This window comes from Olea europaea, chromosome 5, assembly GCF_002742605.1.
Source record: "Olea europaea var. sylvestris chromosome 5, O_europaea_v1, whole genome shotgun sequence".
NCBI classification, from domain to species: Eukaryota; Viridiplantae; Streptophyta; class Magnoliopsida; order Lamiales; family Oleaceae; genus Olea; species Olea europaea.
The window spans coordinates 15,133,147-15,148,931 of NC_036241.1; the positions used below are offsets into that span (position 1 = coordinate 15,133,147).

Genomic DNA, 15,785 nt, shown 5'->3' on the forward strand with positions numbered 1-15,785 from the left:
CAGGTGGTAGACATGTTTATCGATTGACCGACGCTGAAATTGACCCACTCCAGTTTTTAGGATTATTTGCAGTTCATAGGTCACTGGTTATTGTAAATTGGTCACAGGTCAATTCTCATTGTCACAGGTCACTGTATCCTGGTCACAAGTCATTGTATATTGGTCACGGGTAGTTGTGTTGTGTTCACAGGTCATGAAGAATTATCACAAGTCAATCCAATCTGGTCATAGGTCATTGAAGATTGGTCACAGATTATCAGCAATTCACAGGTCACTGTATCATGCAGTTCACAGGTCACTGGTTATCTGCAGTTTTTAGGATTATCACAGGTCACTAGTTTTTAGGACTATTTGCAGTTCACAGGTCACTAGTTATTGTAAATTGGTCACAGGTCAATTCTCATAGTCACAGGTCACTGTATCCTGCAGTTCACAAGTCACTGTATCCTGGTCACAGGTCATTGTATATTGGTCACAGGTAACTGTGTTGTATTCACAGGTCATGAAGAATTATCACAAGTCAATCCAATCTGGTCACAGGTCCTTGAAGATTCGTCACAGATCATTTAATACTTTTGTCAGAACTAATTGCAACTAAACCATCGTCACAGATCATTTAATACTTTTGTCAGAACTAATTGCAACTAAACCACTCCCATTTTCCTGAGTCTTTGCAATTGGTCACTAGTCATCATTTGTTGGTCACAGTTTAGAGCATATTTGTCACATGTCATTGGCTATTGATCTTATGTCACTTCATCCTGGTCACATGTCTTGATAAATGGTCACAGGTCACTGCATATTGGTCACAGTTCATTGAAGTCTAGTCATGGATCATGTTATATATTCACAGTTGATTGCACAGGGGTCACAGGTCACTGCATTCTGATCTCAGATCATTATATATTGGTCATAAATCACTGCATTCTGGTCACATGTCATTAATAATGATCACAGCTACTTCATACTAGTCACGGGTTATTGAAGAATGATCACAGATCATTTCATCTTGGTCACAGCTAATTTCATATTGATCACAGTTCACTGCATGATTGTATAACAATTTTTCCTACAAATTTTCATGTGTGATACATTCGTTGAGTTTCTCATACGTGCTAGTGGTCACACATTCTTGTCGAATATCTAAAGTGCATTGCAAAAAATCTTAGCATTGTATTGGTTATAATATGGTTAATATGTGTCATCCAATGTTGTGCATCCTATATTTACAAAAAATCATTGAATGAAAAAACGAGGGAATTATAAAAAATATGTCAATGTGTATTTCCAGTCTTCGTCCTCTTCCTCTCTTTATTCTTGTTGTTTTGACTTAACGGAACTAAGTTGCTGCATGTTCTACGATTGTAACCACTTTCACCACACCGATCGCATTTGACGATTATATTTTCCTCATACGCTGGTCTGAATCTCTTCTTAGTAGGCCTTCCACAACTTCGCTTTTGATTAAGTGCAATTACAACCATGTCATGGACATCATTTGGTACTATCCATTCAGCTGGATTTCCTACAAGGAAAAATGTTTTCTTGGTATGTATTTCTAAATGCTTCACTTGTGTAGTAGTAGTAGGAACAGTATTCATATAGATCCATCTTCATACTCGCAAACACAGCTAAAACATGTGGACAATGTAGTTGATCAACTTGAAACATCCTACATGTGCACGTCCGATTTTCTATATCAACAACGAAAGAGAAACTTTCACCGCTAACTGAGAACGTTGCCTGATTAATAGGGGAAACCTACAGATATAGATTCAAGTTATAGACATAATAAGTCACATAATGAAAAAGTAGGATACAGATGAAATTGCATGTCACGTAGTTATATATAATATTGCACAAGTATTACTGAAACACAACGGTACAGATCACAGCAGAAGTCACAGCACATGTCACGGATCAGTTCAGGTAAGTCACAGATTATAGATTAGGTTACAATATTTAACCTCACCCTCAAGTTTCTCATATCTGTGCTCATTTCCCTCATCTTCTTCTCATACTTGCTTGACAAGGTTGTAAAAGTGCCTTGGACGTCCTCCTTGTGTCTGCAAAACCAAGATTGTAGAATTTGTCTTAATGACTCCAACAAAGCTATAATAGGGTAGTTCTTGGCAGACTTTGTGACCGCATTAACCGACTCCACAATATTCGATGTCATTGTGGAATACCAGTTTGAAGACATGTGGAAACGTGACCACCTCTCAAGTCCAACTTCGTCCTATAAACAAAACCATGAAAATGTATATCATATAGTGTATCATGTTAAACGTATTTATGTAAATATCATCATAAGACAACGTATAGTATAGTACCAGATAACCTCTTATCTTCTCATTAATCGAGTCGAGTTGTTGCATGTAATATTCATATTCCAACAGTGTGTAGGCACGAACAGCTGCACTGAATGCTTGTGTTATATTTTGTCCCGATCTCCCGAACCGCGATTTTAGATTTTGTAGTAGATGGTACGAACATATCTCGTGACATGTTCCCGTATACACGTTTTCAATCGCCCTTTTGATGCTGTTGTGACGATCCGACACAAAACACAAATCGTCTCTATCCCCATATACTTTCCTCAACTGTCTAAAAAATCATGTCCAGGAGCTATCATTCTCGTTATCCCCAATCCCGAAAGCATGTACATAAATGCTGTTATTTACATCTTGTGTACATGCCGTGAATAAGGTGCCACCATAGTGTCCATTTAGATATGTGCCATCAATCACAACAACTGGCCTACAATGTTTCCATCCCCATATAGATGCACCTAGTGTCATGAAACAATATTTAAATCTATTGTGACCATCAATTTCTAGACTTGTGATTGGTTCAGAATTTGTTTGTTGTAGCACGAAAAAAATGTTGGTATCTTATTGAATGAATCAGTTGGATCACCCCTTAGCACTTTCAGAGTTTTCTCTCGAGATTGCCAAGCTTTGACATAATTCAATGATACTCCATATGTATGCAGCACGTCGTTGCGTATATTGTTCGGTGTGTATATGGTGCGCGATGATGTGTACTTGTACTTAATGCAGGTTGACACAACTGTCTTTGTTACTTGCCTATGAGTACTGAGTACGATGTTTGAAGCACATATGTGACCTTCTGCAATGTGTCTGATTTTAAACATATCTGTTCTGGCTAACTTCGATGCTCTACATGTCCAACTACACTCATCACGTGAACATTTCACGAGATAGTCTTTCTTATCAGACCGAACAACCACGTACTCAAACATTTTTTGGATTGCATAAAACGACAAGTTCAATTTCATTATCTCCTCGTTATGGAAAACTCTTCCTTCCTAGTATCTGCCACCGCCACAACTGTGATATCATGCTCAACCTTGTCACTCGATGGATCCATTATTGCTCTATATATATCTGATGACATAACTGTTAATGAAAACCCATGTTCATTCGATTGAACATCAACTGATAGCGCAATAGGCCATTTTTCAATATCTACAGTTGTAACCTCGATTTGAATTGGATATTTGGCAGGGTCATGATTCATATCCTACAAAACCATGTAAGACAAGACATTCTCGTCACTTTTGATTGTTATTGGAGGTAGATTACAATTCAAGACATACTTCATTATCACAGCAACTTTGTAGGGTCGAAGCTAAACCCTTCCATAACTGTGTCGACAAGTCTCAAATACCCGCAACTACGATCAATTAACACCAATGATATTTGTGATCCATTCAACAGACATACGTGAATTAACCTCATTTCTGCAAAATGAGCAAAAACATGAATAGTCAAACATCCAATTATATTTACATCTAGTTGCATATGGGGTCAAAATTATGTTAATGGTCAAATGTCACAACAAACATATCTCGAATCTCAAGTATCATTGTCACGTATTGAATACATGCAGGTCACATATTTTTATTTCCCAGATTTTTTTACGAGAGGTCACAGGTCATTGCATATTTGTCACATGCTGTTGAAGAGTGGCCACAAGTCTTTGTATATTGGTTACAGTTAATTGCATGTCAGTCACAATTCTGTGAAATGATCACAGGTCACAGCAAACGCATGCCGTATCTTGAATGTCATGGTCACATATTGAATACATGCATGTTACATATGCATATTAAATTACAATTACATGCAATAATCAGTCACGGTAACTAAGTTTAGATCTGCCGCATATGATTAGATTCAAACAAGAGCATTAATATCACATGACACAGATGTAGTATGTCACACGTCACACATTCCGAGACACAAACACCCATGCGTACTAATTGCATGAGGTCACATCTTATGAATAGCCGATCACATGTTTTTCATAACGGTCACAACAGTTTCGAACAGCAATGTACGATATTCATGATCACAGTTCCGTCAAAAATCACATTTTCATCAATCGAAACTTGTTTAGCATGAATAAACTATAAATTATAATGAATAAATCGTAATTACACACCTGATGAATGTAATGAGTGACTGTTCAAGGGACCGTGTTTTAATCCGACGTAATACGACCCAGCGACTAAAATTTGTGACCATATTTCGATTTTATCGTTACTTTCACGAGCGGTAATTTGGATGTATTTTCAGATCTTCTGGCTATTGGAATCAGCTTGAGAGATGATTTCTTCTTTTTATGAAGAATCCTGCTGGTACGGTATTTCAAGCTAATTCTTCGGGATTGTTTTTCATTTTAAATTAAATTAATATTTGTATTCATTTTTAAGCTAATATCTGATTGGTGAAATATGATACTTATTTTCTTATTTTTGAAATACCCTGTACTTAATCTTCTGTATATGAAATTTTCTCTTAAAATATCTCAAACTCAAACAAGATGAGCCTAAACTAAAGGTTTAAGACCAGCTACACGTGCGAACTTCCCTAACGTTAAAGTGGTGACGTCTACAAGCGATTCTAAATTCCTCTCCCCTTCAAACGACAGATCCAACATTCCGCCGGCTTCGCGATTACTACAACATAGTCAGTTCGCAGTAATCTACATACATCTAGAGAGGGTTTGTAACGGTGTGGGATAGAGGAAAGATGGTGAGCAAAACAGAGGAAGAACACGTGAATAGATTGGAGAGCCAAGTGGAAAATGGAGGAGGAGGCGAGTGGGAGTACCTCTGTCTCGTCAGAAAGCTCAAGCTTCGGCGCTCTTTTAATGTGTTGAAGTATGGCTTGTCGATCCTTAACAACCCCAAAAAGCGATCTGCTCTTGGCCCTGAAGGTATGGCTTTTTTCTTTTTGTGAATCTAGGTCTGAAAAAAGAGTTAATTTTGGATTATGGGATCTGGGTGTTTTAGATCGTTATTCTGAAGCAAAATAATACTGGCGGTTGGATATTTTTCAGCTAATTATTAGATACAGTTAATATAAAGGTAGTTGCAGTAAGCATCATATGAGATTTCTGCTGGTTCTTTTCAATTGAGATTATCTGATGAAATTTTGAGTATGACAGGCTTTCTTCAGCTTGTCTGAGATATTTTGATTTTTATGATTCTGAATGAATTATGCCGAATTTCTTCTCTCGTGTTCATCTGGAAACCCCTCAATTTCCTGTCTTTTTAGTGGCAACATTTTCACATTAATTTAGAACATAAGAAACATGTAAACATTAGACCAAGAAATTCTTTTATTTTACTTAAGTTTCTCGTCCGTTCCCACCCACTTCCAAATCAGGTAGCTAGTTTACTTGAATAGAAAAGCAAAAAGAGGCACCTTACTAAGAGGTGAAAGACTTGTAGCTTATTTGGAGTTTGCATGACGAGTAAAATAGAAAAAATAGGCACCCAAGTACATGAATAACATCATGAAGATTCTGGTGATTAGTTCTCAACATGATTAAAGATTACCGTTCACGGTGACTCACCACGTAATGTGAAGAAAATTAGAGTTGCCAAAATTTGACTGACATCATGGATAGATTTCACAATGTGTACGAGGGACCACCTCTCAGGAACCCAGCTGATATTCTCTTTTAACTACGATTGATATATGTGTTCTCCATAAGAAGCAAAAAGCTCTAAATAACAAGGTTAAAATGCATGAATCTCTTAGGGATTTTTATGTGGAGGTTGAGTAATCTACCATGCCTAATAAAATAGTCAAATTGTAAGCCTGTCATATTCCTTTTCACCCTTGTTCTCTAGAAAGTTCTATACCATGGTTTAGTTATGACTTATGTGCCTTCCACCATAGTTGGACGATTGCTAGAATTTGAGACTTCGATGTTGGTTAATGTGTATTTTTTTCTAGTTTTTGGTTATCTTTGATTTTTAAATATTTCTGGTTGCTGACTCATCAGTTTACTTAACATAAGCTAACCATTACATCTTTTGACGTACATTTCTATATTTTGCACCTTATTCTTTAATGAATGGGATGTCGAAATGACCTATTCCTTTTTCCCGTTTCCAAATGTAGAATGGACTTTGTACGAGCAAGTGGCCGTTACAGCTATGGATTGCCAGCATCTTGATTTGGCAAAGGTAGACATCTTTGTTAAATACGTTAAACAGCTTAAATTTGGATTACTCGCTATAGTACATCCACCTTATTCATAATAATTCCATCATAGAAGATTCCTATTCCCATTATTATTATTTTCTCCGAGACTGCACAAACTGCCCTTTCAACTTAACTATTATTGAACGTTTATGGTTTGAAAGTGTAATTTGCGTCCAATCTAGCCTCTTCAGCCTCCTCCCTTTCCAGGGATTAGATATGCCAAGATAAATTGTGTGCAGTGTTAAATTTAATCTAGTTTCGCTATATCAGACTGTGGAATTAAGTCTAAGAAAATGAAGTTTGCATACAAGATTGTGGAAAGTTTTCATATTGACATTCTTAACTACGAGGGCTACGAAATTGATGGCATAATTTCAAACTGTGCCCAAAAGTTTTTTGATGTACTAAGGTTGTGGGGGCGGGAGGTGACTGTAACTTTTAATAGTGATGAATAAGTGTCAAAAGGTCATCAAATTAGATAACGACTTTTTGCTTGTAACATGGTTAAGCTTATTGAGGGCTTTCTTTGCAGCTAGTTTGGAGAGGAGCCTCGCTAAGTTGACCCCTTTTTCTTACAAGAAGGAAGTTACATGCTAGTTTGATGGAGTCCTTTTACAAATTGAATTGAAACAGGTTTAACTAGAGGATAGTTAGTACAGGATGTCCAATGAATGAAATGCTTTTCCAAAGGGAAATAAAATTTGAAGTTGAGTTACCAATGAGTATTGCTAGACTTAGGCTCTGGGGAGTCCTCAAGTTCTATTTAAGTTTTGATCCTTTTGGGTCTAAGGAAGGGTGTAGCATTGTGTCAATTCCTTTCTGTTGCTGTACTAAATGCTCTTAGTGGAACTATATGTCCTATCTGCAATTTATGGATTATCAACACAAAAGCTCAAAGATGCCACAGAAGAATGAGGCTGAAGAGATGTTAAGGAAATGGGGGAACTATGCAATGGAGAATGGGGTTGGTAAATCTGAGTGGCAGGTGGAATTGAATCTATGGTGCTTGGACTTTGGTACGAGTACCGGGTACTCGGGAACGGATCTAAGTGTCATATATTTTATTTCCTAAAATGTAGGATACAAAGGCATTGCTAAAAAAGAATCTAAATTTTGGACACGAGTAAGTGGGTATGTCCTCGAACTTCATTTTTTTTTCCTGAAATTCACATGTAAAAAATTAAATAATAATTAGGTGGCAAATTGTTTAATTGAATAAGTGATTTTATTGGGGCTTATTTTACAATTAGAAATACTTAAGGGTTAGAGATGAATAAAATAGAAATTTATGGATTTAGTTTTCAATTACTGGAAATAAAGTGTTAAATCTTATATTATATGAAGGTTTGAGGACTTACTTTGCAAATTGGGGTTAGTGGGCCACAAAACCAATTCAATTCTATCCATTTCTCACTTTACCAAATAGAAAGATGAGAAAGAAAATGGCAGAGATCGAGAAACAGAGAGAAAAGAAGGAAAAAAGGGAAGAGAAGAAAGGGAAAATAAAGAATAAAGAAGAGAAGCCAATCGTTGATAGTTCACTTGCTGGAAGCAAGAGCAGAGATTGTCTATCTCCCAAGAACACAACCAACGAATTTGCCGGCAGCAACTGATTTATCCAACCAAACTTCGCAAACCGAATTGTTAGTAGCCCGCAAAATTTCTCACGTACCAGAATTGTTGGCAGCCCAAATTTCACCTTTATTTCTGCCATTCTCATTCCTATCTCATTTTTATGCCCAAAATTCGTTCCTAGGTTACCGTGTCCATCCCATATTTCATACCCATGTTGTGCCGTGTCGTATCGTGCTTACACGGGTATGCTGGTAGGAATCAAGAGTTCGAGCATCACAGAATTGAATTAGATCATTTTTGGCCTACAATGGAATAATTGAAATAATAGAATTTTTTGTAATTATTCGGAGAGGTTACGACTCTTGCCTCTTATTATTTTAGATCCTTATTATTTTAGATCAGGTGATGGGATATTGGGTAATGTTGAAGAAAGAAGCTTGAAGTCGGTATAAACGGGAGATAACGCTAGTCTTAGTTGTGAGGGGGATAACATTTGGTTAGTTTCTAGGATGTCTTTGGTCAAGAGGAGGCTAGAGCATTGTTATTCCCAAGATAATGAAAGGAGAACAGTGCCTAGGAGATCATCGACAGGAGCAGAGGAGTTAGAATGAAGCAAGAACTTGCATTGAAGAGTTCAGTAAGTATGAGAAACATTCTGTTGTATTTAATTATGTTTGATGTTTTTTCTCACCCATGTTTATCATGAGAAAGTCTTTACATGGGAATGCATCCATGGTTCGTAATCTTTTGGTATTTACTCTGTATATGGGTTTGCTCCTGCTTTTAGCACATGTTTAGTGGAATTTTGAGTTATCCAAAATAAAAAAGACAAAAAGATATTGCCATTCCCCTCTCCGTCTATTTTTCAATTTTTTGTACAATCCTAAGTATTGCAATTTACAGGTTTGCCACCTGATGAAAGTTGGATGTGAAATCATCTTGCTTAATTTTTTGATAGTGAAGTCTAAATTTGATCTATCTATACGCTAATTTTCTTTTAGAGTAAGATCAATTAATGTTAGGAATCCATGGATAAGTCAATTCTCTGAAATTTTGTTCGTTTCATGAGTCTTATATATTTTAATAACTTTATATTGAATCTAAAATTTTATCGGCTAAAGTGTTTTTGATTATGATAATTTTTTTCTCTATGATGCACCGACACATTTATAGTTTCGGTGTGTTGGTATTTGATGCGTGTTGGACGTCGACATGATCCCATCGGAGGTGCCACATGGCGTATCCCCCTTTTTTTAACAGTCAAACATGTTGTCAATACGTTGCTGACATGCAGTGGTTGGTTTTTCTTCCAATGAGCTCTGTGGGGTTTGGTTGCAACCAATTTAATGCTTGTTAATTGTTGGTTCAGAAAACGAAAAGTCTTATTATGAACAAGATTTCTAAAATCCTCTTTGAACAAGTGACCAGAAAAATGGTCTATTTCTCTTTCTTATTTTTTTCTTGCTACACGCATCAATAACATAAAATAAGGTAGTCCAACCACATGGTTTAGCATTCAATATTTATCATTTGTTATCTTTAAATGAGGAATTGGTTTAACATGTTATTCGTTATTTTTATGTTTTGGCTTGTGGATTTTCTCTTTATAATGTCCTGAACAAATGAGTGATTAGTATACTCTGTGCTTGATTGGCAGTCTTACAGTCATGTTAATCAATCTATAGCGTTGAGCATGGACTTATGCTGTTTATCCATGAAACTTTTTGCAGGATTACATAAAGGTTTTAGCGGAAAAGTTTCCAGAGAGTAAAAGGGTTGGTGAGTTGATCTAACTGGCTGCTAAGTGCATTTAGTTACTTATACAAGCTTGCTTATGTCTTATTGTGGTAGTGACTTATCTTATAGATATGCGAGTAATTATGAGCTCGATTTCTTCTCTCACTTTTCTTGATCACACTTCTACCAACTTATATCGATGCTGATGATACATGTTGACTTTGTATGAAGGCAAATATTGGTATTGTCAATCATATTATATGCTTACGGTCACATATTTGTCCTGTACATGGTTGTTTTCAATTTCACCAGCTAAAGCTTAATATAGACGCTGTTATCATTGGATATTTGGAGAATGTGGGTGATAATGCAATAATGCTGTAGCATCAGTCTTGCTTTCCATGTTGCTATGGTAGGAAGATGTTCCATTTTTATGCTTGTTTGGTGTCTGAGAATTCTTATTTTACATAGACTATTGGGATTGAATGATTGATCATCTTTCTGGAGTGATGGCTTGGTTGATACTTGGTACATAATATGAAAGAACATTTGATAGAAACTACTTAATATATGAATAGTGTTTATCTCTTTGATATTGGAAACAACATCATTTTGCCCAACATTAACAACTTGAAGGCTAGTTAAACAACCAGAGAGCTTCCGTGTTTGGTTTGTTAAAGTGGTAACCTTCAGCTTATTGTATTATATTGGTGGACCTTTGATATGCTATGATTGGTTTATAATTTTAAGTCTAGCATTACTTGCCATTCTCCTGAAATTGCAAGGTGGATGTTAATTTTTTGTTGAGTTCCACTTGTAAGGTTTTGTATTTTTTTACTTTTACATTGTCACGTGAAGTATTTAGAAATAGGATGACATCATATAGCCAAGTTGTCCTGGCATGGTTATGCTTGTAAGCTGTTTGCTTGGTTTTCTGGTTTCACTGAATTTGAGTTGCACCTGAGGGATGTGACCATAATTTTTGTTTGTGAATATCTTACATATATACATGAACTATGAAACTGTAAATATTTACCGGTGGCAAAATTAAAGATGATTGTAGATTAAAGTCATAGTGTTAGGCCCCTCTGGAGTGTTTCCAGAACAACTTGTGCCTCCATGATTTGAAATACTCCTTGGCAAATGGTTTTTCATCTCCTTCAGTAGTTTTAGGACTTAATGGGTCATATGCACAGCTGTGTTCCGGATTTCTAATTTTAAAATTGTTAAATTCTTTCAAAAGAAAAAACTTTCTGATGGTCTCTGCAAATTTAGTGAAAATAAAAGTAAAAAACGTATTATTGCCTGGCAGATTTGAGTATGTTTCCATGTTTTATTTTTCTGATAAGCAAGATAAATGATAACAAATTGGCATGAAGGGAATGCAAATAGTGCAAAACCTCCGATATATCTACACTCCAGCGGGTACTTTTAAAAAAAATTAACATTTCCTATATTGAAGACGTGATAAAAAAAAATTGAAAAATAATTCTACCTATAATATCTACATCTGTTTTTTTGTATGAACGCATACATAAGAAGCTTTATCTTTCATTTAATGAAAGAACTCGTTTTGAAAAGAATGCTGCTGAATCTTTGAACAGGTTAGATCATTTTGATGATCAATCTAGAAAAAACTGTGTTTGCATTGCTGTACTGCCTTCCCCTTATCTTCATTCCCCTTCCCCCTATTAATCTCCCAAACATTGCAAAAACAAAGGACGTCGACAAACATATTTCTTCCCTGATTTTCTTCGATCTATGATTGGCACAAATGCCCTTTCATGAAAAGTATAGTTGACACATGCAAGGCATTGAATATTTCATAACCTCTTAAGGATCTTTTTGCAGTCAAGTTACTAATGAATGATTCTGAATTCCTTGGTAGGATGTATTTTACACATGTCATTACACAGTTATTTTATTGTGCTAATATTTCTGTTTTAGAGCCAGTGGCTCGATTTGTTGAACTGAGCTACCTGTTCAATTTTCTCATTGATTTGCAGAATGTCTCTGTTTCCATCTTTTTGTTGTTAATATTTTACTAATTGACTTTAAAAAAGAGGCTAACAAGCTGTTTTGTTAAGCTGATGTCGACAGTTGTTTATTTATTTTGACTTCTAATTGTTTCTTGATTTCAATAAAATAGCTCTATATTATTCAAAAGTTTTGTTGTGATATAATCACAGGTAGGCTGGAAGCATTATTGCTTGAAGCCAAGGGTTTATACGAAGAGGCAGAAAAAGCTTACTCGAGCCTTTTGGAGGACAATGAGCTTGATCCGGTAGGTACAAAAACTGGAGGTCAATCATTTTTTGGGTTGGTCATTATTATTATTATTATTATTATTATTTTTTTTTTTGGGTGGGCAGGGGGTGGTTTTATTTTAATGTAGTAAGTAGTGCGAGGGAAAAATTCGTGGTGACTCGTTGAGTGCTTTAGATAGAAAAATGTACAATTTTGATGCATTTATCAAAGAAGTAGAATCGATAGACCCACCATTGAAGAATGCAGATCTCTCAAGTTCAAACTCAAGAGGCAATATTGTTCGTTCTTAGCTGTACATATTTTGGTTCACTATCAAGTGGAGTGATCTTTTTACCATATGTCTACCAACATGTTTTGCTGTGGAACGGCATTCTGGCTTTTCAACATTTGGATTGGGTGTTGTCTAGGCGTACAGATGACGTGTTGCGGGCATAGAGGGGAAAATTTCGTAATAAGGATAGTAGGCTTCTGTGGGATTTTATTCCGAGATGTATTATTTGATGTGTGTGGAGAAAAAGGAACAGTCGTCGTTTTGAAGACCAAACACGGCTAACAGGGTAGATCAGAGAATTATTTTATTTGACTTTGTATTCTTGGTTTAATGTTGCAGCTATTAATCATATAGGCCTGTCTAACTTCATGTCGTTTCTTTCTTGTATATATTAATAATACACTTCCCGTGGATTATCTTTTGATTAATAAAATTATTTGATCACCTATCCAAAAGAAAAAAAAAAAACAACATTTTTTGCTGTAGGGAGTCTCAAATCCTTGTTCAATAGTAATTGATTCTTCACCTTTTATGTGAGGGTCAACTCCTTTTTTGAAATGTGTGGCATAACCGTAAGCTATTTAGTAATGCACTTAAACAACGCTCAAAAGGCGTTCTTCATGGTAGCAAGTTGTATGAATTTATGCAGAAGCTTAAGGTTATTAAGGAAATACTGGAGTAGGAATAAAGAAGTTTTTAGTAATTTAAGGTTGGAAAAAACATCGATTACGAGACGGAAACTGAGGAGTTGGAAAAGGCTGAAAAGAATCTGATTTAAGTCAAGCTCTTAAATTATAAGAATGATGCTATTTGAAATGCAAGTTTGAAGATCTTTTAATGTGAGAGGAAAGGTCTTTGAAGCAAAAGACGAAAATCAAGTGTATCATAGAAGGTGGTGCCAATTTGATGTTGTTCCATTGTGTCTTCGGTATGTTATTTGTTATCAAGATCGAAAAGGAGGATGGTGGTATGTGAGGAGTTGATTGAAAAGAAGTTAGACCCAAAATTATACTTGGTTCACATTGGTGTTGCTTGGATAGGTGTATTACAAAAGAAGGGGGTAGTAGAGTTGCGTCTAGGAATACTTGGAAACATGTATCACAATTTACTCAACAATTTCTTTCTTAAACTAGATTGGAGGTTGGTAATGGGAAGAAGGTTAAACTTTGAGAGATGTGGAGAGGAGGTGTGTGTATATATATGTGTCTTTTGCTACTCATTTTCCTTGGCTATTTTGTTTTACTTCCATTCTTAAGAGTTTTTATTTCCTCTTTTTTATTTTTATTTTTTTGGAGAGATTTCGTATTTCTCGTCAGTGTTTTGTGACAAAACAGTTGGAAGAACTAATTCTTTTGCTTAATATATTTGAGGATTTCCCAAATTGGGTAGATTCGAAGGATGAGAGGATTTAAGACTAGATTCTTCTGATCTTTTTTTTGAACCACTCATTTATCTCTTCCAGTCATCCTTCGCGATTCTTCTTAAATTTCTCATTTCCTTCCTTTAATGTTCATTTGGTTCTATTCCCACCAAAGCTGAAGTTTTTGCTTGGTTAGTGGGTCATGATAAGTTAAAATGCTACTTATATTATCCAAAAGAAGAGACTGTGCATCCTTTTGTCTCATTCATGGTGTTTTTTCTGTCATGATGTTGAATCGATTTAATCAAATTGTGTTGCATTCTAAGTTGGGCTTGAGATGTTGAACCAACTTGTCAGTGGAAGCAGAAATTGATCACATGATGTATTGAACCTGTTTTACCATGCTGTCTCGGTATTATGGTGGTCTTGGTTTGGCTAAAGAAGTTAAAGTTATTTGGAAGTCTACAATTTAGCCATCTTTTGGGGTTATATGGTTAGCAATAATGCTAGAATTTTTTAGGGAATGGCACTAGATTCTGGGATAGGATTATTTTTGGCGTCTCTTTGGATGTCTACTAAGATTTTAAACACTTCCTGTCAGGGGCAAATCCAGGGTTGAGTTCAGCTAGGGTGGTCGCAAGTGTTGAATGCTTACTATTAACGGCCAACGTTCGTTATAGCAGGGTTTTTTATTAATATTTAATTAAATAATGTTAAAAAAATCATATGGATTATAACTAGAAGAACTAGATATACCACTAGAACTAGAACTAGGTAAGAACTTTCATTTTAGATGAAAAAATCGTTCCATAATCTGCAAAATGTCTTCATTTATTTTTCAATTAAATAGGCAATATATATTAACAAAATGCCAATATTCAGTTTACAATTAAAGTTAATTAAACTAGTATTATTATATTAACAAAATTGAAATTATTTATGTGCTTAAATCAATTTTATGTGCTTATATGATTTCACTTTCTAGCAATCGATTTTTTGTAAACGAAAAGTGGAACCTTTTATTAATTAAATAAGTTTTGTTGAAAGATTCTTTATAATACTAAGGCCAATTTTCCTACAAATTTATCTACCATTAATTGATTAAACTCTCAAATCAATTGATTAGGGGGAAAAAAAGAAAAAAAAAAAAAAGAAAATCAAGAAGTGGGACAAAGCACCAGTTAAAATGTTTCTACTTGCATTAAACCAGTAAAATTGAATATATATTATTTTGTTACATTATGTACTAAAAATCAATAAGTGTCATAATGGTAAAGTGGTCAATATGCTTAAAGAAGGTAGCGGGTTTGAATCACCTTCCTTGCATTTGTTTTGTTGAAATACAAAAATTATAAAAAATATTGCTCTTGAAGAGTTTTGAATATAGGACCTCCAATTCAATAAAAGGAAGTGCTAGCCAGCTAAGCTAACAGATATGTTTGTTATTAATATGAATTATCAAATATATAATCTAAAAATTTCATCTATTATCAGCAAAAAAAAAATTTCCCCGGCGAATCCAGTTAGGGCGGCCGCCCTAGCTCGCCGGTCCCTAAATCCGCCCCTGCTTCTGTTTAGGTTTTAGGGAACTAGGTGATACCATGTAGTTTTCTATGTTGTTTCTACTATTAGTGGATGTCTTGTCCACTTATTTTGTTCTCCGTATATTTTTCCCTGTTTTTAGTAAAAAAAATTCATTTCTGTTTGATAAATCCCATCATGATGTGTAAAATGTGTATGCCTTTCGTAGTCAGAAATAAGTGTATGCCTTTCATAGTTTTTTTTTGGATAAAAGACCCTTATAATTTATCATTCAGGTAATTCACAAGAGGAGGGTAGCCCTGGCAAAGGCACAAGGCAATATTTCCGGGGCAATTGAGTTGCTCAACAAATATCTCGAAATGTGAGAAAATCTTTGAAGCTTCAAACTTTATATGTTTTGAAAATGTAGAGTATCTCTGACTGTTGGGTCTTTCCCCAGATTCATGGCAGATCATGATGCGTGGAGGGAACTAGCTGAAATCTATGTATCCCTACAAATGTAATC

The 15,785-nt window shown here is 35.4% G+C and overlaps 2 protein-coding genes across 2 annotated transcripts in view; one reads left to right on the plus strand and one right to left on the minus strand.

Annotated features, from left to right (window-relative positions):
- Nucleotides 1-1,274: 1,274 nt before the first annotated feature.
- LOC111394295 lies at nt 1,275-3,265 on the minus strand. Its single transcript, XM_023020046.1, has 6 exons — nt 2,920-3,265; nt 2,700-2,791; nt 2,334-2,603; nt 1,973-2,239; nt 1,572-1,761; nt 1,275-1,525 (listed from the first exon to the last, which is right to left on the minus strand). The coding sequence occupies exons 1-6, from the start codon at nt 3,263-3,265 to the stop codon at nt 1,275-1,277; spliced, it is 1,416 nt and encodes a 471-aa protein (XP_022875814.1).
- A 1,576-nt stretch (nt 3,266-4,841) lies between these two features.
- Nucleotides 4,842-15,785, plus strand: part of LOC111394296 (ER membrane protein complex subunit 2-like) — a 13,731-nt gene continuing 2,787 nt past the window's right edge. The window contains exons 1-6 of the mRNA XM_023020047.1: nt 4,842-5,247; nt 6,444-6,508; nt 9,833-9,881; nt 12,029-12,123; nt 15,556-15,641; nt 15,720-15,779. Coding sequence (XP_022875815.1) covers nt 5,061-5,247; nt 6,444-6,508; nt 9,833-9,881; nt 12,029-12,123; nt 15,556-15,641; nt 15,720-15,779 — 542 coding nt within the window. The 5' untranslated portion in view covers nt 4,842-5,060. The remainder of the gene's footprint in view (nt 5,248-6,443; nt 6,509-9,832; nt 9,882-12,028; nt 12,124-15,555; nt 15,642-15,719; nt 15,780-15,785) is intronic.